The sequence below is a fragment of the Ambystoma mexicanum genome, chromosome 4q, assembly GCF_040938575.1.
Source record: "Ambystoma mexicanum isolate Mex_15411 chromosome 4q, UKY_AmexF1_1, whole genome shotgun sequence".
NCBI lineage: Eukaryota > Metazoa > Chordata > Amphibia > Caudata > Ambystomatidae > Ambystoma > Ambystoma mexicanum.
This window is the reverse complement of record NC_090928.1, coordinates 1118264009-1118288521: the sequence shown is the minus strand read 5'-3', so window position 1 is coordinate 1118288521 and position 24513 is coordinate 1118264009. Positions and strand designations below refer to the sequence as shown.

Below are 24513 nucleotides of genomic sequence, written 5' to 3'. Positions count from 1 at the left end.
ATCAAGGTGGGGACGAACTCCCAGCACCCAGGTAAAGTGATAGAGCCCCAAGCTAGTATGCGTTATGGGAAGAGAAAGAATGGTAAACTGCTAACCGTTTATACGAAGCACTACAGCCAGAGTATAAGTCTAGCTGAATGTGAAACTATGCAGTTGAATATTGTATTCCGTTTAATAAGAAGTCCCCAATTAAACAAAATAACAGCTCCTATGTATAATTGTTGTAGGTCTCAATGAGGTTTAAGAATTACTTTCGAATGGCTAGTTTTCCATCTTTAGGAGTCACAACCCTTGGATTTGACTTTATGGACACATTGACTTGGTGTTTTACCTTCTCAACTCTCATGCTGGACCTCCCCGGAATCTCGCACTCAGGGTGGCCCTGAATCATGATGTGCCCTTCTTGATTCCTAACCTACATTCTCTGTTCCCTGCAACATTATGTGTTTTACTGACCTCTGCAACTGTATTCGCTCTCCCCTCTGCTTCTCTGCTCTTTTTCCCTGTTTATTCTCCGTTCTCTCCTCTTCTCCCTCCCTCTCATTTCTATGCACTTATTCTATCGGAATCGTCCCTTGACCCAGTATGATAGCAACAACGTGTCTCCTCCCCCCAACCCCATTGCAGCACTATCTGAAATGTCATCAGTCCCAATACTATAGTCACTTGTTTTGTTCCTCTCCCTCCTTCTCATCCCTTCTCTCTCTCCTCTTGTAAAATTCCGGCACTACCAGAAATGTTGTCAGGCCTAGTACAGTAGTCACCTGTGTTTCCCATTTATTCCTATCTGTGTCTTTGCACTTGCGCTGAAATGCCGCTGGGCCGAGTACAATAGTGAATTTCACATTCTTGTTGTTCATGGCCTGTAAGAATGTCATTGTATTTTCCCCTTGTTCCCTCCCTTGCCGTGAAGCGCTTTGAAAAACATTGAGTATAGGCGTTATATAAATAAACTATCATACTATCATATACAATTTTACAGGTTTAATGAACTACACCCAGTCTACCAAAAGACAAATTCCTTGGGAAGGAGGCAAGATTAGAATTAGACTATTTAAAAATGACAGACTATTTTCAGTTTGAGACTATTATTAAATAAAGTGGGTGGGTGATCCTCTCTCTAGGGCATTGCTAAAAAAAAACAGTACCCAAGTGTATGGCCAGTCTGATGTAAAAGCTGCATGCTTAAGGTTCAACTAGGGCCTCATCATTAAGGCTTTCTTTAATTGGAGGAAGTAATGGGAGGAAGCAAAATCTGATGTGTGAAACTAAGTAGATTAGCAAGGTTATGTTAAAAAGGTTCTTGTGGGCCTTACCTTTTCCTTTCTTGCTCTTCTTTCTCTATTTTATGGGATGTGACGTATGTAGAAAAAAGATGACAGCATCGATTTAATAACTTTACAAACTCGGTCATTGCATCTTGCCTGGATAGGTTTCCCAGGGCAGCCCATTCTTTCCTGAATAGAGAAAACAAACATACATGGGATTAGAAAGGCACCATAAGGAAGAGTGTGTTAGGAATGGTTGATGCCACAAAACCATTACAAAATATATGTTTAGCTCTAGTAATACCTCACCAAGGCTCTGATTCGCGACAGTAAGTCGACCAAACAAAGTTATTTTAAAAAAAAATATTTCAGCCTTTCTATACAGACAGTTTTCCATGTTAGTTAGTGCTATAATAACCCACTGTTAGGGAAGGTTTTCCGCAGCGGTCTGTTGAGAGGTGTAGGAACAGTAACAACCAAGTACATGATGTTCGCCAAAGATCAGTCAAACTCTTTCCATTGGGTAGCGTTAGGTGGGCCTTTAAGAACTGCACAGTGTGGGGGTTCTGAGAGGCCAACGTAGTTGATGAGCTAAAGCTTTTCACACTTGGTCTTAGCAAATTGTCTCTTAGTAGCATGGGCGATGTAGTAAGGCAGACTTAGGAGATCATGGCGGTGAGAGAAAAATTGTCAATACGCAGTCCTTCCCTAACCAGTTAGGTAAGTACCAGTGTCTTAAAGATTTCAGTCCAAAGGTAAGTACCTTGGAAAGGGTGTATAAAGTCACAAAACTCCCCATGCACACAACGTGGCCAAAGACATCATGCAAGTAATTCTGAAGGGAAAAGCACACTGCAAAAAAATGGGTTTGGAAACTGAAAAGGGTACGTTCCAAACTTCTAATCTCAGCAGAGGAACCAGTGAAGAAGCCTATAGAGTAACTATCGTCCATGGCCAGCTGAGGGTAACGTTAGGGAGCGGAATTCACGCCCATGTGTTAGGAATGATTTTCTATACTCTGGCCTGGTGGGCAGATGCATGGAAGGCCAACCTATTATAGTGACAGGGACAAATCTGGGAGCTGTTCAAGGTAGAGTGGTGTAGGCTAAGAGTCAAGAGGTGTGAGCTTGTAACGGGTCCCCAATGAGTACACATAGGGCAAGGTTAGGGATTACACTTAGACAATCAGTTATACAAATATTTATTTATGGCCATAACACTGAGAAAAAGGACTACTAACAGGTAATATCACAGCATCAATAACCGATTCACGTATACAATCACTGGAGTAGGGCCAAATGCATATGAAACCCCTTAAAAGCAAGGTAAATATTAGTATAAGCACTACATGACCACCGAGAGAATACTAGCTTCAGAAGTCCATCCCTAAGATCTATGGGGCCTTGTGCCCAAATGGTCACCAAAGTTCCATGCAGTTTTGTCAGGCTGGAAAAAATGAAGGTAGAGTCTCTGGGGTCCAATGAACAGTTCAAAGTGGGAGAGGACAAGTTGTTCTAACAAAAGTGTCCCCAACGTTCGAAGTGCTTGCGCGAACACCCAATGGCAAAGCCAAACTACTACAAAAGAGTTTCTAAAAGTTATCAAAATTAGGGGTTCAGGTAAGTATCATTACAACTCCCTCCCGTACTCCGATTCTTCGCATGACTTCGCTTTTCCCGCCGTCAGTGTCAGGCCTTGATGGCCAGGGGTCACAGGTTTGGGCACTTCTTAGCGGAAAATGTGTCATGATGCCTACCCCTGGGCATCCAGACCAAGTCCACCAACCCCGGAAGCAGGCATCATGTTACCTGGAGCAAACCCAGCAAGCCCCTAACAGGGGTATCTGGGTACTGTCCTGGCGCCACAGGCGCCAGGCTCATATGGGACATCAGTCCTGGCGCCATAGGCACAAGGGCTCATATGTTAAAACTTACCTGATGCAGACCATGCTGCAAGGGATCCAAGCATCCAAGCCCATGTGAGGCTTGAAGGGACTATTTTATCTTCGGGACTATTTTGTTACTCGTTGTGGCTGTGGAGGAATACTTACCTGGGCCTACTTAGAAGGCTAAACCACGCCCGAAGAGCAGCACATGCTTCGCATTATTCTGCATTCAGCAGCGTAACGCTCACCATGTCTGCAGTCAGCATCCAGCATCCTGCCACGCCTGCCTCGAGTCCAGAGCGCCTAGAAAGAAGGGAAAGAAGAAGAAAGGTTAGAACAAGAACTTTACTGGATTTCTTACCCGATTTCAGATTCAGCACATCTTCGAACCAGAAACAGACTTCATTTTAAACGCGTTGCATCGCCAGCAAAAGCGCCGCGCAATACTCACCGTTCCTCGCAGCATCTCTACGATCCGGTGCTGTCTTAATCACCTGGTTGCCGCATTCCAGCGCCTAAAGGAGACAAGAAAACAACAAGGTAAGCCAAGGGAACAAACAAGGAAAATCTCTTGCCCCCATTAGCTTACCTGATTTTAGCGCAGGAGGTATTATCCACCAGCACGCCAAATCTTCCTACACTGCACCTGCAAGAAAAGAGAAAGCAGCGAGTTAAACCTTGGCATCATTTACCAGACAGTGTTACAAAGCAAAGACTCTTACCTGAACGCTTTCAACTGCCACAAGACGATCATCTTTTGGGTCTAAGCTGCAAAAGAAACAAGGAATTGGACAAGAGTGATTAATCGGACATTTTGAACTCTTCAGAACTATATACTTACGGCCTTTAGCCCAGAAGTTTGGAGCCAAGATTTGTCCAGAACTCTTCCAATATCCTCAAGCCAGTGAAGTAACTGGCCATCAACACGCCCCTGCATTCTTCGCAGGATGGAGAGCTCATCATACAAAACTATAAGGTGAGCTTTGTGAAAGGGAATGTCAGAAGTGATAAGTGGGGACGCAGTGAGGTGTTCATACTCAAATCCATGGGTGGCTAATTCCCTTTCCCCTGTCTTTAGGAGACTACTTCTACGGGTCAAGCAGACGAAGCTAGGTGGGCCAGTCCAGTCAGTCATCTCTGCACTACGCATCACATTGGTGGAGACCGTGGCTGTCCAGGTCTGCTCGACACCCCTGTGGGAGCCAGGTGAGCGTAACAAATGCTGGTGCAAGATCTTCAGGTTGGAAAATGCAAAAGAACTCGATGCAAGGCCCCTCTCAGGACAGGGCGCAGGAAAGCAGTTTCGGACGACGACCACTGATGCACGCCGACGCAGGAGGACTCAATTGCCGCTGTCTGACTTTGCCTCCTATGGTGGGTCCCTTTGATGCTAGGACCACGAAATTACACAAAGACGAGTCTTTTAGCACAAACTGAGGATCCCCGAAGTGCCAGGCCTATACTCGGAACGGCGACTTCTGCAGCATGGTAGCCCAAATTCTCTGCTGGTCAGCCACTTATGATATGATAGGTTATTTATAACGCGCTTAATACCCAGAGATTTCTAAGCGCGGACCCAGGTATCGAACCTGTGTTGCTCCGTGTCGTCTTTTTTCCAAGTCGAGCACGCTGCCGCTGAGCTATCCTCCTGGGACCTTGGTGATCCAGGGGCAATTCTGAAGGCTCTTCTTCAAAGGACTACGTGCTGAAGTCGAGAATGGATGTTCCCTCCACTTCAGGTATCGCAGCTACTTCACAGGACTCCTGGAGATCTTCCACAAGACGTGGCTCTACCAGGACAGGAGCTGAAGTTGGTTGTTCCAACGGGTCTCCCGTCTCCTCGCAGGTCTTGCAGCTGGACAGGATTCCTGGCTCCTTCGGTTTATTCCAGGATCTCTCTACAGTGGGTGCAGAGGTCCTGTTCTTATCCAAAAGGCCAGGTAAGAGCCGAAACTCCCACTAGCCAATGACAGCTCTGACACTGACAGACACACACACACACACACACACACACACACACACAGGCACGCACGCACGCACGCAGTTGTCCAATCAGGACCACTGGTGGCAGAACTCATGAATACTACTCACACACCAAAACCAGTTTGTGGATTGGGACCAGACAGTCCCCACCCAATTCATGGCAGAAAACACCCATTGCCCTGCAGTAGCCCACCAAAAGCCTCTGCTTTCGCAGGCACTGGAAGTACGTCCCGGGAGGATAGCACAGTGGCAACGTGCGCGCTTTGGAAGCAAGACGACACGAAGCAACACAGGTTCGATCCCCGGGTCCGCGCTTAGAAACATCTGGGTGTTTAGGCGTGTTATAAATACGCAACTAAGAGAAAAACAATTACGCAACTACAAAACAAACAATTCCTGTAACAGCGCCTCGATGCCTGTGGGCTGTGTGAGCGCTTTAAAAATGTAAAAAAATAAAATTAAAATAAAATACGTATAAGGATTTTTCTGGCCTCACAGGCCAGGAAGAAGGGTTAAAGACAAGATGGCCAGGGGTCAAACGAAAGACTATGTGGCACGGCCATGTTTGGACAACAGCTGCAGTTGGTATCCAAATGCGTTATAAATTTAAACCCAAAAAAAACAGGAAAAAGTAACTGCTGCCAACAGCTTGCCCTTTAGGCACACAGAAATACTCTGCGTGTTAGTCTAGGCCAAAACAAAAAATGTACCCCCATTGTACTACATTGTAAGATGCATTGTACAATGATAAACCAAAAGAGGCAACAAAGTAACAAGACTAAGGGAAACAACGTTTCACAGTACAGACAGCCTAAAGGAAATGTCTGTTTCCCCATGACAAATGAGCAAAGGCCAGTGTAGCAAAGCTTAAGGCTTCTCTGCATTGCAAAAAGAGGTCAGAATACAAATAAAAGCAAACAGCTTGGGGGTCCATAGGAATGGAAGGAAAGGTGCTGTAAAGAGAAATCTTTCCTAACACCATGCAATCCCTATAGGACAAGGGGGACACCAATAGTGGTATGTACACGGAGTCCCCAAACTCAGATTCTGGAAATAAACACCCCCATGTAAGTCAGAATCGCGTGTGCCACTCATGATTGCCACTGGTCACGTTACAGGGTAACAAGATAAGTAGTTTGATGTAGGTGTCCGGTTTGTGTTCTGCTACGCAGCATTTACCATCTCCAAAGCAGATTTCCATAAGGCCCCCAGCTCAACGGATGAGTCAAACGTGAACGGCTAACACTGCAACTCCCACAAGGAACAAGTTACTTACCTGTAACTTTTGGTCTCCAGCATGGGTCTGGCATGGATTCACATGCTCAATGAATATTCCCCGTCATCAGGCTGGGAATCCTCGGTACAGAAAAAAATCAGTTTCAGTTTTGTTTCTGAACTGTCTTTCTACTAGTAACTAACCACTGGTCTCTGGGTCATACTGCCCCCATCCAATGACTGCCCTCTACCTAAACCCCTCCTCTGGCAGCCATCTTCAGATCTGGTAGCACGTAAAATGGCAGTATGACCAAGAGAAGAGCCGCAGAGGGGTTGGAGGGAGGGTTCGCATGTGAATCCATGCCAGACCCAGGCTGGAGAACAACAGTTACAGGTAAGTAACTTTTTCCTTCTCCAGCATGGGGTCTGGCATGGATTCACATGCTCATGAATACAAGAATACATAGCAGTACACACATGACCAACCACAGGAGGTGGCAAGACTGAACATTAAGCATCTCTTACCTCCTCACCAGGCTCACCTTCAAGCGAACAGGTTGCGCAGCACTGCCTGTCTGACTCTGGACTCCTCCCTGGAATCCCGGTCGACGCAGTAGAATCTCGTGAAGGTGTGCGTAGACCTCCACGTAGCAGCCCTGCAGATGTCCAGCAGGGGCACACCAGATAGGAACGCCGTGGTAGTAGTGATCGCTCTGGTTGAATGGGCAACGGTCGGTTTGCCAACCGGTGACAGTGTATGATGCAGCCAGAGAGCCATCTGGAAATGGAAGCCTTCGAGAGGGCCTTGCCTTGGTTCACAGGTCCAAAGTTCACTAACAGCTGTGATGTCCTCCGAAAACTCTTTGTGCGGTCCACGTAGAACTTCAGCACTCTAGCCACATCCAGCGAGTGCAAAGTCCTCTCAGCCGGCGACAGGAAGAAAACGGGTAACACCAAGGGCTTGTTGAGATGGAAGTCCGACGGCACCTTGGGCATGAAGGAGGGGTGCGTCCTCAGCACTTCACTCGTCTCGTGGACTGTCAGGTATGGAGGTTTACATGAGAGGGCCTAGAGCTCCCCCACTCGTCATGCGGAGGTGATGACCACAAGAAACGCTGTCATCCACGATAGGCACTTCAGCGATGCCGAATGCAAGGGCTCGAATGGGGGACCCATGAGCCTGGTCAGCACCACGTTGAGCTCCCACACCTGGGCCGGAGACTTCACCAGCGGGAATGAGCGGAACAGTCCTTTCATGAACTCCTTCACCAGGCGATGAGACCACAGATACGACCGCCCCGGAGTTCAGGAGTAACGGGAGATAGCCGCCATATGGATTTTGAAGGAGGCGTGAGCCAGCCCCGCCTTGGCCAGCGACAGCAAGAACGGCAGCACTTGAGGAGCCGTAAACCACAGAGGGTTGATCTTCTGTGCACGGCACCAGACAGAGAACCTCTTCCATTTGTGTCCATAGCACTTAAGAGTCGAGGACGCCCTGGCCTTTGCAAGCACCTCCTTGCAGTCCACCAGGATATCGTACCCTCCGAACTCTAGTGCTGCAGGAGCCAGGCCTGCAGGTTCAGCGATCCCGGATCGTGGTGTAGGATGGCGCCTCCTTCACTGGCGAGAAGATCTGCGTCCGTCAGCAGTTTGACCTGGGGGGGGGGCTGATATGTCCAGAAGGTCCGGGAACCAGATCTGCCTCGGCCACGCCGGTGCGAAGAGGATCATCCTGCACCGGGACCGTCTGAGTTGACTGATGAGTCGCACCGGTGGGAACGCATACAGGAACAGGCCGTCCCAGGGGAATGAGAATGCATCACCCATGCTCCCCGGCTGGGGAAACCTGCTGGCGAACCTCCTACAGTTGGTGTTCGTCGCAGTCACGAATAGATCGATCTGGGGATTGCCCCATCGTCGGAATAGGAGATCCACTTGATCCTGCTGATGTTCCCACTCGTGGCAAGAGCGCAGCTCCCTGCTGAGCGAGTCAGCAATGGTGTTCTTTTTTCCTGCCAGATGGAAGGGTACCAGCAACATCCCCTGGGCCACGGCCCAGTGCCACAGATCCTGCGCTTCCTTGGATAGGGCTGAGGGTCTGGTGCCCCCCTGCTTCCAGATGTAGAACATCGTGGTGGTGTTGTCGGAAGCCCCTCACCATCTTGCCCTTGAGGGACGGGAGGTAAGACCCAAGGGCCCAGAACACGGCTCTGAGCTCCAGGACGTTGATGTGTAGTGACCTCTCCTCCTGGAGCCAAAGGCCTCTTGCATGGAGATCTCCGGTGTGCGCTCCCCATCCCTCCAGGGAGGCGTTCGCCGTTACCGTTTCCTGGTGTTCTGGGGTCTGTAAGTCCATGCCCGCTGCTAGATGCGCGCGGTTGCCCTAGCACTGGATCGCTTGGCGGAAAGTCTTGCTGAGGGAGATCCAGTCTTCGAGCCTCTTTGGGAAGAATTCCATCGCGCCCTTTTTCAGCATTGCTCGTACCTCCAAGAGCAGCTGTGGCACACGGTTTTCCTTCCTGGCCACGGGTGGCAGACAGGGGCACTTTCTTTGGAATTCCAGAGTGTGCCCGTGGGCCAGGGCATCTAGCACCCAATGGTCGGTGGAGATGGACTCCCACACGCTGACGGAATTTGCCAGCTGGCCTCCGACCGGGGTGCTAGGGTGGGGGCCCGACGTCACGGCCGGTTCAGTCTTGCTTCACTGAGGCATTGCCACCTTGTCCTCCTTGGCGACGACGACAATGTCTTCCGGCCTTGCTGCGGCCTCTGTAGGCTTTCTGCGACGAGGAGCGGGACGCCTGGCGGTACGGCGCGGAACTGCCACTGAATCCTCTGGAGGCACCTTGAGACTTGCCTCCAAGGGTCCGAAAGGACAGCTGTCTTTGGTGGAGAACCCAGGACCCAGTGGCCGTCTAGGTGTCCCGCCGTGATGGCCTGCAGTGACTTGTCCATTGCCTTGCTGAACAGGTTGTTTCCATCGAAGGGCATGTCCAGTACCCTGGTCTGTACGTCCTGCCGGAAGTCGGTGGCCTTGAGCCAACCGTGCCAGCAAATGCAAACGATGTTGCCCATCTGGCGAAAACCGGTGTCGGCGATGTCCATGGCCACCATGATGGCGTGGTCCGAAACCACCTCACCTTCTGCCCTCTTGTCTGGTAGGAAATCCAGGAGGGGAACGATCTTGAACCACAGCTCCCTGTCGTAGCGTGACACGAACGCAAGGGCGTTGGCCGCTTTGATGGTTGTCCAGCATCTTCCCCTCGCCGTCCGATGGGGAAATGAAAGTTGATGCAGTCGCCCCTGCCGATTTCTTCTTGGCCGCCGTGGAGACCACTGAATGTGGGGACGGCTGAGCTCTGAGGCAGATAGGGGCGGAGTCCGGGACGCGGTACTACTTCTCGTACTGGTCCCTCTTCGCAGGCACCCTGGACGGGTTCCTCAGTAGTGACAGTCCTTCGTCCCAGATGCCGTCCAGTAACGGGACTGATGAGACATTTTCCTCTTGGCCTCCCGTCGTCGGTAGAGGAAACCCTCCTCCTGCTCCTCGGGACAAAGCAGGAAAAGCTCCGATGCCCTGGCGATCATGGCGTGAAAGGAGCCAATTTTGTAGGGGGGGCAAGGGGTGATGGGAGATCCGTCCCGTCATCACCACTGTCGTCAGTCCCCATCGTGTCGCGGTCTCCGTTTCAGTCTCATCCTTCGGTGGAGGGGTTAGAGGTGAAGGCTGGAAGGGCGGGGGAGGATGGATTCACCTCCACTTGTTCGGTGGGCTCTCCGACGGTCCAAGCGCTGCTGGATCGTCCGCTGGGGTAAGGGCATCCTTGTCCTTATCTCCGTACACAGGGTCTGGATAGCCATATAGATTGCTCATGACTTGTCCTGTGGTACAGGCATCGGTTGCGACGGGAGCAACGGCAGTGGTGCGGGGACAACCATATCCTCCATGGCCCGCTGCTCCTCGTCAGCCCCACCGTTGCTTTCTTCGTCCGCCTCGTCAGGATACCTCCCATAGGACCAGACTTCCTCGAACTCTTGTCCAGGATCTTTTTGACAGAACTGTCATGTGATTTTCCAGATGAGGAGTTTGCAGTCCGGCAACAAGTCATACATGGGCTGTCTTCGGAGAAGTTAAGGCGTGCAGTTTTAGCTGAAGACATCCCGCTTGACACTATTCTGACAATGGGACGATTACGTTAAAGGACAGAGGAACACGCGGCAGAGATGGAGAAGATTATAAGCCGTTTACCACTAGACGCTGATCTGTCGAAGAGCAATCTCCCAACTGTCAATGCCCTGAGGCACCAGAGGCCACAAGGAAAATGTAACGCTCACCTGATTCCCGTGGAGGCGCCGGTCTTGACTGGGCGTATACCGTATCTTCAAAGGTGATGTGTAACACACGGCTGGCTCTTTGGGCTGGACCTCTGTGCACTGTATGTCTGACTCGAAGGGTAAGATGTCTGCAGATAGAAAATATGGGATTAATGAACTGGGTTATTGAATGTCTCTCTCCTCTTCCTTTTCTCTTCTCCTGTAGAACCCAAAGGTTAACGCTCTCACCTTAGGTAAGTGAACGCCGTGCTCTCCATCTGCCTCGGGGCAGGGTGCTGTAACCAGTTTCTTCACTGGATAAGGGGAGCAGGCCTCTTGACTTCAGAGGACTGCTGTCCGTCGTTTACTGCACGAACGGTAAGTTTCAAGTAATTCTAATGTCTTTAAAAGTCTTTAGGAATGATGTCTCTTGTTTTGCAGGGTTCCGGCGATGGCGGATGACTAGCTGAAGTGAGCTGAAGATGGAGCCCGTGTGATGAATAGAAGCGTCTGAAAGCACGTAAGTAAGCGCTTGTTGCCTGCTTCACGATGCGCTCTAACTGTCTTTTTATTTTGCAGGTACAAGTTCGGAGCGGCTGCAGGGTGCCGGAATACCCTCTGGGTTAGATGTGGAAAGGAGTAATGGCACGTGAGTATTAAAGTTCCCCAATGTCTTTAAACGCACCTTGTTTTGTCTTTCAGATGCGGGATGCAGTGCCGAAGGCCTCCGGAGCGTGCGAAGAGTTGGTAAGCTTTTGTCTTTCAGATGCCGGAATGCAGTGCGAAGACCTCCGGAGCGCACGAAGAGTAGGTAAGCCTTTGTCTTTCAGATGCCGGAATGCAGCGCGAGGCGTTGGTGACAGCCGATGGACCAGGTAAGTGAAGCGCTGTCACTGAAGACCGTAATGCTAACCTGTTCTTTCTTTTCTTTATAGGTGTTGCTGAAGACTGGATTCAGGATGGTAAGCCTTTTTCCTTAGGCCCAGGATCAGATGCAGAAGACACGATGAGCGTTCTGCTGCAGAGGATGCAGAATAACGCAAAGCAAGATTCATCCATCGGGTGTGGTTTAAATAGCCTCCTGTAGTGCTTAGGTGTCTCCTTCCACAGCCACGCCTAGGTAAGAAAAGAGTTCCTGCTTTCCAGAAGAGTTCCAGTGTTCTGAATCTAGGGAGTGGCTCCTGCCCCACCCAACAGGAAAAGTAGTTCCAAACAGAAGAGGATCAGAGGCTCAACTGGCAGGCAAGTAAGCAGCATGGTCTGCTGCAGGTAAGTCCACCCAGGCATTATGAGCCCGGCGCTTCCAGCGCTGGGACTGGGCATATTTATGAGCCTGGTGCCACTGGCGCCAGGACTGGGTCCAAAAGGTCCCAATTGGGACTGGTTGGCACTCGGAACTTGGGTTATGGATCTGCTTCCAAGGCAGTTGGGAAAACCCTGACCTTTTGGAAGCAGAGATCATGACAGTACCACCCCTCAAGGCCCCTCCCAAGTCGGGCTTCTCCGGGGGTTTTGGCTTGTCAGGAAATGCTCGGTGAAATCTTTTGATTAGGCGAGGAGCGTGGACATATTCAGCAGGTTCCCAGGATCTCTCTTGGGGGCCGTAGCCTTTCCAGTCAATTAGGTAAAATAGTTTAGATTTGGAGATCTTGGAGTCCAGAATGCTTTTGACTTCAAACTCGAGTTCTCCATCAACTAGGATAGGTTTTGGAGATTTAGTTAGTCGGGTTTGAGGTTGCACGGGTTTTAATAGAGAGACGTGGAAGACCGGATGTATCTTCATGTGCGGGGGCAAGTCCAACTTGACCGCTACTGGGTTTACTATGGTAGTGATGGAATAGGGACCAAGGTATCTTGGGTTGAATGTGCGTGGCCCTTTTAGAGGTAGATGTTTGGTGGATAACCAGACTTGATCCCCTACTTGATATTGAGGGGCTTCCTTCCGATGTTGATCTGCTCCTTTCTTGTATTGTTCTTTAGCCCTTTGAAGGTGAGAAACAGCTTCCTTAAAGGCTTGGGTGATTGTAGAATGCAGGTGGTCTACTGCTGGTGTTTCAAGATCTTGGAGGGGATCCAACTCCGAGGTTCGAGGGTGACTGCCGTATAAAAGAAAAAACGGGGTTTTCCCAGTTCCAGAATGGACAGAGTTATTGTAGGCATATTCGGCTATCCAAAGGATGTCTTTCCAAGTTTTTTCAGTTTGTTGCAGCATGCAGCGTAAATACTGTTCCAGAGTTTGATTGGTCCTCTCGGTTTGTCCGTCGGTCTGAGGGTGGTGACTGGTCGATAGTCTCGCATCAATTTGAGCCGACCAACAGCAACTTCGCCAAAAATGAGAAATAAATTGACTACCTCGATCCGAAATTAGAACCGAAGGAAAACCGTGCAGTCGGACGATGTTTTCAAGAAATTCTCGGGCCAGAGTTGCTGCTGTTGGCAAGCCTTTGAGCGGAATGAAATGCGCCATCTTGGAGAATAAGTCCACGATTACTAGAATCGTATTGTATCCGGAGCATGGAGGTAGATCGGTGATAAAGTCCATAGAAAGCGTATGCCAAGGGCGAGGTGGGATGTCAATAGGGCGTAAGAGGCCTGCTGGTCTTTCCTTTTGACTCTTGTTTTGGGCGCATACTCCAAAGGACATTATAAAGTCTCTGATATCTTTTTTCCAAGACGGCCACTAGAAATAGCGCTTGATCTTTTCTGAGGTCTTGGCCATACCGGGATGTCCTTCCATTAAAGAATCGTGATAACAAGAGATTACTTTTTTCTGTAAATCTGTGCTGGGCAGGTATAATCGTTCTTGGAAATACAATAAGTTGTCCTTTACTGCAAAGACCTTTCCCTGCAGATGCCAATTCTGTATGTCTGGTGGAGTTACAAGTTGCATGGCTTTATCCTTAACTTCCTCTATGGATTGTGTGGCGATGACACCCAGAATTCTTTGTTCGGGAATGATTGGTACAGGTTTAGGGTTGATCAAGTGTTCTTCCACTCCCATCCGAGAAAGGGCATCAGCTTTACCATTTTTTGTACCAGGTCGATAGGTAATTATGAAGTCAAACTCGGCAAAGAATAATGCCCAACGGAGTTGTCTAGAGGATTGGGCTTTTGCGGTTTTCAAATATTGCAGGTTTCGGTGATCCGTAATCACAGTAACGGTGTGTCGGGCCCCCAGCAGATAATGCCGCCGAACCTTAAAGGCAGACTTGATAGCCAGAAGTTCCTTGTCAGTAATCGTGTAATTGATTTCAGGAGGCGAGAATTTGCGGGACCAAAATGCCACGGGATGCAACTGATTGGTTACCGGGTCCTTTTGTGATAGAACTGCCCCCATGGCAAGGCTTGAAGCATCAGTTTCCACGATGTAGGGGAGTTCGGGGCGAGGGTGTTTTAAGATTGGTGCAGAGATAAATTTAGTCTTCAAATCTTGGAAAGCTTGTTCCGCCTCGGTAGACCATTCAAAACGTTTGTTTTTCTTTAACAAGGCAGTGATGGGCTGGACTATTGGAGAAAATTCGGGGATAAACCTGCGGTAAAAGTTAGCGAAGCCTAACATGCTTTGCACACCTTTTACGGAGGATGGTGATGGCCATTTGAGAACTGCATCGACCTTCTTTGAATCCATACGCACTCCGCTAGGTGATAATATGAATCCCAAGAATTCAACTTCAGTCACGTTGAAAACACATTTTTCCAACTTAGCGAAAAGTTTGTGTTGACGCAATCTTTCGAGGACCATTTTCACGTGTTTCCGATGTTCAGATTCCGATGAAGAATAAACGAGGATGTCGTCAATGTAAACAACAACACACACATCTATGAGCTCTCTGAGGACATCGTTCATAAAATATTGAAAGGCGGCCGGGGCATTGCAAAGTCCGAAGGGCATGACCTGATATTCAAATAGCCCATATTTGGTGCGGAAGGCCGTCTTCCATTCATCGCCCTCTTTTACTCGTACCAAGTGGTAGGCTCCTCGAAGATCCAGCTTTGTATACATGCATGCTTTTCTGACTTGGTCCAGGAGTTCAGGGATCAAAGGTAACGGGTATCTATTCTTGACGGTGATCTGGTTCAGGGAGCGATAATCTATACAAGTTCTAAGGTCTCCTTCCTTTTTTGGAACGAAGAACAAAGCTGAAGAAGCAGGGGACTTGGAAGGACGAATAAACCCATTTGCCAGGTATTGACCAGGTATTGTCGAAGGTGAAGGTTCTCAGGCTCGGTGAGGGCATAAATTCTACTACAAGGAGGAGTAGTTCCAGGTATCAGGTCTATCTGGCAGTCATAAGACCTATGAGGAGGTAGAGAGTTAGCCTGATCCTTCCGGAAAACATCTTGGTATTCTAGGTATTCGGGAGGTAACTGGGGAGTCTCTGAAGAAATTGCTGCCAGTGCAACACCAGGTGGAGGGTGACAAGTAGAGATACATTCTGGAAACTGGACCGTTCTTGCTCGCCAATCGATCAGAGGATTGTGTTTCTCTAACCAAGGTATTCCTAGAATAATCTGAAACTGAGGGGCCTTGATCACATCGAACACGATCTTCTCATGGTGTCCATCTTGACTTACTAGCGTCACTTCTTGAGTGGTATGCGTTACTGGTCCGGAGGCTATCTCCGTACCATCCACCGTAGTAATGACGTCCTTTACAGCCTTGAGACAAAGAGTTAGATTCATCCTCAAAACCATTTCATGATCCACATAATTGCCGATGGCACCGCTGTCGACGTAAGCTTCGATTGCATGTAATCGATCCGGATTATCAGGGCTAATGAGGACCATAGGTATCACGAAATGCGAGGTCACGGAACTGGTTTTCACGCTCGGCAAGAGGACCTCTATTCTTGTCGGGCGAGGTCGTTTCCCTGCTCAAAGTTTGTAACGTTGGTCACTGCAGCTCCTACTGCCTTCTTGGCAGGTTTCACCTGACAGTCTCGAAGAAAGTGCCCTGAGTTTCCGCAATAGAGGCATAATTGCAACTGTTTTCTCCTTTCCCGCTCCTTTTGTGTTAGAGGACCTTTCAGGCCCCCTATTTGCATGGGTTCCCCGGAGTCTACTCCTTTAGAAGGAGTTGGCGGTTTGGAAAATACTCGAGCATCAAACTTGGAACGATCGGCCTTCCTGTTCTGCAGTCTGTGATCTATTTGAACGACTAAGTCTATATAGTCCGAACAATCTTGTGGGGGATTCACTACTTGGGCTAACACATCTTTGAGCTCTCCACGTAGACCTCTATAAAACAGCGTAATCCTTTTGTCCTCAGGCCATTGAGTTTCCACTATCAGTCTGTTGAAAGACGCAATATAAGCCAAAAGGTCTTGATTACCTTGTCGCAACGAAAGAAGCTCATTGTCCAAGGCCTGCCCCTGTGAATGTCTTGCAAACAGTTTTTCCATACTGAGCTGAAAAGCTTGAAAATCATGGAGGACCGGATCATCTTGATTTACTAGAGGGATCGACCAGTCTGCCGCATTGCCACTAAGGTACGAAAGCACGAAAGCTACTTTAGCTTGATCAGTTGGAAAGGCTGCTGGCCGGCATAAGAAATGCAACCGGCACTGATTGATAAATACTGCAAACCTCTTCGGGTCACCAGAAAATCGTTCGGGCGGAGCCAGAGGTACATTCTCAGGTAGGTTGATCTGCACTGGATTCATAGAGGATGTAGAAGGAAGATTTCCCCCAGATGCGGGTAACGGGGTCTGTCCGGCTTTTGACTGTAGCAATTGTCTAGCGAGATCATCTGTTCGCTCCTTGGAAATAATCAGTTCCCTTCTTAGAGCGTTCGTTTCCTGACGGGCTGCATGCACTTCTGCCCTTAGTTCCCCAAGTAACTGGGCTAGCTGGTCGGTATCCGAGGTTTCCATAGCGCCTGGACGGGAGTTTTGCGGTAGGCTTTGCGTTCTGTAACGCTCACCTGATTCCCGTGGAGGCGCCGGTCTTGACTGGGCGTATACCGTATCTTCAAAGGTGATGTGTAACACACGGCTGGCTCTTTGGGCTGGACCTCTGTGCACTGTATGTCTGACTCGAAGGGTAAGATGTCTGCAGATAGAAAATATGGGATTAATGAACTGGGTTATTGAATGTCTCTCTCCTCTTCCCTTTCTCTTCTCCTGTAGAACCCAAAGGTTCCAGTGTTCTGAACCTAGGGAGTGGCTCCTGCCCCACCCAACAGGAAAAAAGTTCCAAACAGAAGAGGATCAGAGGCTCAACTGGCAGGCAGGTAAGCAGCATGGTCTGCTGCAGGTAAGTCCACCCAAGCATTATGAGCCCGGCACTTCCAGCGCTGGGACTGGGCATATTTATGAGCCTGGTGCCACTGGCGCCAGGACTGGGTCCAAAAGGTCCCAATTGGGACTGGTTGGCACTCGGAACCTGGGTTATGGATCTGCTTCCAAGGGAGTTGGGAAAACCCTGGGAAAACTTGGGAAAACCCTGACCTTTTGGAAGCAGAGATCATGACAGAAAATCACCCAACAAGAAGTCGAAAGACTGCATATGGTGTGGAGGACAACACAGCAGAAACAAACCATGCCCTGCATACGACACCATGTGCCATAGGTGTGGAAAAGAGAATCATTACGCATCGGTATGCTTAAGTTCAAAGTCAACTAGAGATACTACTGGCCGGGGGAAAACACCACGACACAGAAATGGTGTAGGGACACGCATCGAGAAAAGCAACAGCACCGTTGGGAAAGAACAAAAGAGAAGCCCCGGCAAAGCAAAAGTGGGCACGCACGTGCCACTGGGAGTGCAGAGTCCGACAGTGCTAGTAGCAGTGAAGAAAGTCAATCTAGCAGGGAGACATCTCCAAGTAACTCCAGATAGAACTACAATCAGAAAAGGGAGAAAGCACATACGATATCAGCTGCGAAACCAGGAAAAAATAATCACAGTGGTGCCAAGTCACGACGGTGCACAGTGGTAGTGGAAGATATTCCAGTTACCATAATGACAGACACTGAAGCCACTGTAAATGTTATGCCCGTCTCCAGATTTGACAAACTGAAACCACAGCCGACGCTCAGACGGCGCACAGTCCTGTTATATGCGTATGGTTGTAAGAAGCCTTTCCCAGTAACAGGATATTTTCACATTGTGGTGTCAGCTGCAAAACTCGGATCCATGTTGTAGATGCTGGCATTGAAATACTGCTCAGCTGCAGCACGGCTGAACGCCTAGAAGTAATACAGTTCAATCTTGCAATCCAACCTGAACATTGAAACCCTTCTAAAGAAACATGAAAACTTTTCCTTGGAATTGGGTGTCTCAAAGGCCGCTCAGTGTGAGGCACAGGAGGGTCCCCTTTCATATGAGAGCTGCTGTAGAAGCTGAACTGAATAAATTAGAAGATCAGAAAATTATCGAAAAAACGACAGTCACTTTCCACTGATACCACTATGGCATTTTTTGACTAATCACAAAACGGAGCTACTTGTGGATGCTAGTCCAGTTGGGTTAGAAGCAGTGCTAACACAAAAAAACAAGAATTGACTAATCGGGGAGGCGTGGCCAACAGTGCGATGGGAAAGACGCGAGTCTCTCCGGCTCCCGCGACCGCCAAACACATCCTGTTTAAATTGCCCGATTGCTGCATGCTATAGAGGCACAAACAATCCTGACGGGTGTCGGACCCCCCCGGGCTAAAGTGAGCCGGAAAGCAGCCGAAACCGCAGCTGTATCACAGAGCTACGGGCGAGAAGAAGTCCGGCAGGCGCCAATCGGCTAGACTTCAAAATGGTCGCCTGGGGGTGAGAGCTAACTCTGTGCCTGAGAAGCGGAGCGGTACGGCAGGGGGGCACGACATTGAGGGCAGGCGAAGTTCCGACTTGTATGCAACAACTGACAAGCCTGTCGGAAGAACTACAATCCTGCACACCTCCGCTGGGGTAGACACCCAGAGCCAAGGCGACCTTGATTTGCGGCCCACACCGGTGGAAGGGGGGTGCGAGCCTGCCGTCGTAGTGAGCGGGCCGGCGGATGAGTGAACGCGAGCGGCCGGCTGCACTCGCTCAACCACAGGCCAGGAGGGTCAGCGACGACCGGAAATAGAAGTGCCGGGGGCTGGCCAGGGCAGAGTCCCAAAGCACAGCAGCAAGCACACCAGCGCAAAGGACACCGATGGTACCCCCCACGAACAGTGCGCTGCATCGCCTTGCAGCATACCGGAAAGCTGTGAATCCGACGCTCCCCCGCTGGTGGGGGGTAACCGGGCTGGGGCGGCACCGGACTGCGGGAGGCCACCCGCAGCAAGGGCCCCAAGCACAGCAGCACACCCACCGCCGAGAGGACGGGGCCCTGAGGCATGCATCTAGGATTCCAGGAGAGCGGCACTACACAAGACCAACAAATGCACCGCCTGTGGCAAGGGCGAGGGCACCCCGAGAAGAAGCTCAGAAACAGGCGAGGGGCACGTGAGTAGCAGTCCCGCGGCCCACCACATGCATCGGCCAGGGTAACTGGCCAACACTCTGCCGGGGGAAAGGCGCGAAGCGGACTCGACTGGCTGTAAGGTGGCCATTACACACTCCTCCACCCCGCAGATAGCAACAGTGCGTGGCCCCCGGGACCGAGGTGGTGGAACTCACTGGGGCCGTTTTGGGCGGGCAGTCCATGACCAGTCCCGACGCCGGAGCAGGCCAGTACGCTAACCAGGGGCAACAGCTCAGTCTGCAGCCCGGTTGCTGCACATCGATTTCCGCGCAAAATCCAGACCCACCAGGCGCAGTAAGAAACATGGGCAAAGACAGATCTAGAAGACTGCCCACGCAAAGCAGCATGGACCAATATACAATTCCTCCTCCACAAGCTCCCGACATCCACTCGTCCTCGAAGGAAGTGGAGACAGCCAATACGATCTCCCTCAAAGACATAATGACTGCCATAGCGGAATCCCGCACGTCCATGGAGCAGAAAATAAACGGAATAAGCATGGACGTGTCCCTCCTCAGACATGACCTCCAAAAGCTAACAGCACGCACAGGAAAGGCCGAACAACGCATCTCGAACACAGAAGATGGGATTCAAAACATGAGACAACAACTCCATAGTGTCACGTCCAAACTCAAGGTGCTGGAGGACAGAATTGAAGATGGAGAGGGGAGATCTAGACGCAATAATGTGCGAATACTTGGTATCCCCGAGAAAGCAGAAGGTGCCTGCATGGAACTGTTTTTGGAGCAGCTGCTCGCTGACCTGTTCGATCCGCACTCATTCTCCAAGTCCTTCTCTTTAGAGCGAGCGCATAGAGTGCCCACCGGCACACCAACGCCTGGGGCTCCCCCGCGCACAGTAATTGCAAAATTTCTAAACTTCAGGTACCGAGACGCATTACTGCAACATGCACGCGCCAAGGGCACGATTACCTTCAATGGTTCCAAGATCGCCTTTTTCCCTGACTACACTAGGGAAGTGCAGAAAGCAAGACAATCCTTTGACCACCTCAAGAAGCAACTACAATCAATGGGAGTGAAGTATGGGATGCTCTTCCCCGCGCAATTAAAGATCTACCACAAGGGAACCACGGTCCACTTTAATGACCCCAAGGAAGCATGGCGCTGGGATGAGCAGCATATAAAGGGCGACTGTCGTCCTCGCGCGGCAGAGGGGTAAGGAAGCGCGAGCCCCGTCAGCCTCCAGCACAAGACCCACCGGAAGACATAGGTGGCTGACCCACACCTAAATCTCGATCCAGTGCCCCGGTACTCAACAAGTAAGCTCGAAATGTAATATGGCACCTTATGCGACATACCGCAATACCCATCTTAAGGTAACAAACACTTGAATGTTGCGGGAACGTCTTGCACGCCAGCTTTGTAGCCCCCCCCCTCCCCCCGGGTAGTAAGTTTCAAGCTAAGCGCTAAAGGTGATCCCTCCCCCCAGTCATAGTTTGTAGGGGGACCACCTGAGCCTTTGGCTGCGATTGTCTTATGTAAGCTGTCCAGTTGACAGCCAGTAGTGTTAAAGTTCGGGCGACCGATGCTTCTAGTTGGGAGAAGTATAGTGAGGGTGGGGTTGGGTTTGTTGTGTTTAGTTAGGGGAAGGACCAGTCTAGCACATAACACATTGAAATCACATAAGAGGGTTGCCTGGTACCTGGCGTCGTCAGCAGCAGCACACACGCCATTAGCCACGGATAGATATGGCATCACGTAATACAAACACAACCAGAACACTGAAATGTATGACCTGGAACGTCAATGGCCTCGGCAATGCAATCAAATGACGATTGGTGGGGCAATACCTGAACAGGCACGCACCGGACATCGCTTTCCTGTCTCAAACACACCTTGCAGGCACAGAATGCTCCCTATTCAGACGCACAAATTATAGACTCGCAGTCCATGCAGGCTTCACAATGGGCTCAAGGGGGGTCATGGTACTGATACACAAGAATCTCCCTTTCCACCTGAACACAGTAACCCAGGAAGATACGTTTATGTGGCTGGTACACTCTGGGAGCACTCTGTCACACTACTAGCGATCTACGCACAGCCCACTTTGTTGTCACCGCTACTCGCCGACTTTCCCCGCCCCCCCCCCAGATTACCGCAGACACTTCTAACATCATGATAATAGGAGGGGACTTCAACGAAGTCATGGACATATCCCGGGATCGCTCACACCTTGGAAATAGAAACCCCAGCGTGCCTACCAAACATGAAACTTCCACGAACGCCATGGGCCTGTGTGACGTATGGAGAGAACTCTACCCTAATATCATGGAATACTCCTACTCTGGGGCTCACGCCTTGCTCTCCAGATTGGAATACTTCTTTCTCCCAGCAACTGACTTACAAAGGGCCCATGAAGCATGTCTACTCCCCAGAGGCATCTCCGACCACCCCCCACTGGTGATGCAAATCACAACATCCAGGCCGACTCCCCCGCCCAGCTGGCGCCTGAATAATTACTAACTGGGCATTCCAGACCTGGTGGTCAGGCTCCAAGAGGCAACGCAGACATACTTTGAGCTGAACACAGAGTCCGCATCAGACCCAGTGTCACTATGGGAGGCCTACAATGCAGTACTGAGGGGGTAACTCATCTCATTGACGACCGCAGAGGAAACAATACCTACTCAAGGTGTACGAAGCGGAACAGGTGAAACAAGCAGAGGTAGCGCACATAACCCAGAACACGCCCGACACAAACCGGGCCCTGCTCCTGGCACAAAAGCAGCTCCAGAAGACTGCACCGGACAATACCAGGCATGCACACTCGACAATGCGTGCAAGAGTTTATGAAACGGGCGATAAAGCCAGGAAAATGCTAGCGTGGTTAGAAAGCAAGGAGCAGGGACACAGCCATGTCCAGCAGCTACAGACAGAGGGCACAACCCCACTTGTGGCAGATCAGGACATAACGAGGGGCTTCGCAAATTACTATGCTGAACTGTATAAGTCACCTAACACTCCTGCAAATACCTCAATCATAGAGGAAACTAACTTCCCCACCTTGAGCATAACACAACAAAAATTTTTGGAAAGAGACATAACGGAGGATGAGGTGTTGAATGCCATGTCCGGCCTCCAAGCTGGCAAGTCCCCAGGTCCAAACGGCTTCCCGATTCAGCTGTGGCGGAAAGTGGGAACCAACGTGATTGCTCCACACCTACTGCAAATGTTCCAACATGCAAGAGAACAGGGCACCCTTTCCCCAGATCTTAGGGAAGCCACAATAATAGTACTACCCAAACCGGACAAACCCCCTGAACACTGCAGCTCTTACAGGCCCATTTCACTTATAAACAGCGAAACCAAAATACTTGCAAAGACCCTGGCAAACCGGCTACAACAAGTCATCCCCTCCCTGGTCCACCCTGACAAATGTGGCTTCATGCCCGAGAGATCGACACAGGCTGCACTCAGCACTATAAAAAGCCAGCAGCATACAGGGTCTGCTGACTTTGTTGGCAATAGACTTTGAAAAAGCTTTTGATTCAGTCAGGTGGGAGGCCATCTGGGACATGAGGCACATGGGTTTTGGCGCAAACTTTATCCGCTGGGTGCAACTACTATACGAATGTCCAATAGCCAGAACTAAGGTGAACAGCTGGCAATCAGACCCCTTCCGATTGGGCAGAGGAATGAGGCAAGGTTTTCCCCTGTCGGCCATGATCTCTGCACTTGCCATCGAACCACTGGCCATCCTTTTAAGAAATACCCCACTCTGGAAGGGCTTCCGGTGGTCAGAATCATGGGAGGATAGAGTGCCCCTCTATGCGGATGACTTGCTTATCTACTTGAAAGACCCACGCAACTCCTGCCAAAATGTTACGCAAATGCTGAAAAGATCCGGAGCTTTCAGTGGCCTACGCGTGAACTGGTCAAAATCCATCCTATTTCCCATAAGAAGCGCAGCTGCCACTAGCCCCATAGACTGCCCCTACCAAATTGTCACTGATCAGTTCAAATACCTAGGGGTGAAAATCACGAAGCACCTCACAGACTACACAGCTCTGAATCTACAACCAGTCGTGGCGAGATTCGCTGAAGACACTCGCCAATGGAGCTCCCTGCCACTGACACTGATGGGCAAAGCTGCCCTATTCAAAATGATCGCCCTTCCCAAGTTCTTGTATGTTCTGCAAAATGCACCGCTGCATATCCCGCACCAGGAAATCCACAAAATAGACTGTATCCTCCGGAAACTGCTTTGGAGTGGAGGTCCCCCGCGGATCCCTCTTTCCACCCTTCAGATATCTGTCTGGGAGGGGGGGATTCGGGTGCCCAGGCTGCAAACTTACTACTGGGCCAGCCAGATGGCGGTGGTGAATGACATACTCCATGGGGAAAAGGACCTGCCTTATATCAGAAGGTTTAACACCAACAGCAACATAACACCCCTGGAACTTCTATACTGTGGCATGGGCCGCACATCAGCTCCGACCATGGAAACTCACATCACACGAATCTGGGCGGAAGCACACCGGCATGTAGGCTGGGAATCGAAACCGACGCTGCCCCAACCATTGTGGAACAACAGGCTTCTCCCCCGAGTTACAGAAGCTGCCGAAATGGCCCGCCTGGGCCCAACGTGACATCACCAAAGTAGGAGATGTAATAAAAGAGGAGAAATTGGTCCCCTTTGAAACACTGCGAGCGGAATACGCCCTCCCATCCTCAGAAGGATACCATTATACGCAACTGAGACACGCACTGCACGCCCATCAACAGATCATCAGCGACACGCTAGAATGTACCCCGCTGGAGCGTAACATAGTCCAGGACCAAATAAAAAGAAAAGTCACTTCAACCATGTATAATGTAATCACATCCTTTGCTACACCCAAGCTCGTCAGCTTGAGGGCCAGGTGGAAGCGAGACGTTGGTCCTCTACAATCGGAAGACTGGATGGAAGCCTTGATGTACCCTCGTGAGGCGACTATTTCATCGAGGCTCCGACTGGTCCAACTCAAGATCCTACATCGTATTTACTATCCGAGAGTGGCACTCTTCCGGTGGGGCAGGGTCACGGATCTGCGATGCATATGATGCAGGCGCGAGGAAGGAACCTTCTTCCACATCATATGGGAATGCGACAAAACACAGCGACTATGGCGGAAATGCTGTGACAAACTCTCCAGAGTCTTGGGCAAGCCAATACAAAGGGGACCAAAGCAACTCCTGTTAGGGATCTCCGATGACTGTGACCATGAGAAACTGCTCTGGTCAACCGCTACAGCGATACTGAGAAGGAACATTGCGCAGCTATGGGGATCGGAAAGAACACCTAGTTATGATCAATGGATCACTGACATGGACATCTGTGTGACAATGGAGCGAAGGGTATACGCAGCAAGAGGATGCCCGCAGAAAGCAAGCAAAATCTGGC

At 50.2% G+C, this 24513-nt stretch overlaps 1 protein-coding gene across 2 annotated transcripts in view; it reads right to left on the bottom strand.

The window, feature by feature from the left end:
* The window catches only part of ACBD3 (acyl-CoA binding domain containing 3), a 421148-nt gene that overhangs the window by 217001 nt on the left and 179634 nt on the right, over window positions 1-24513 (bottom strand). For both annotated transcript variants that reach the window (XM_069608687.1, XM_069608686.1), the window contains exon 3: window positions 1317-1457. In XM_069608687.1, coding sequence (XP_069464788.1) covers window positions 1317-1457 — 141 coding nt within the window. The remainder of the gene's footprint in view (window positions 1-1316; window positions 1458-24513) is intronic.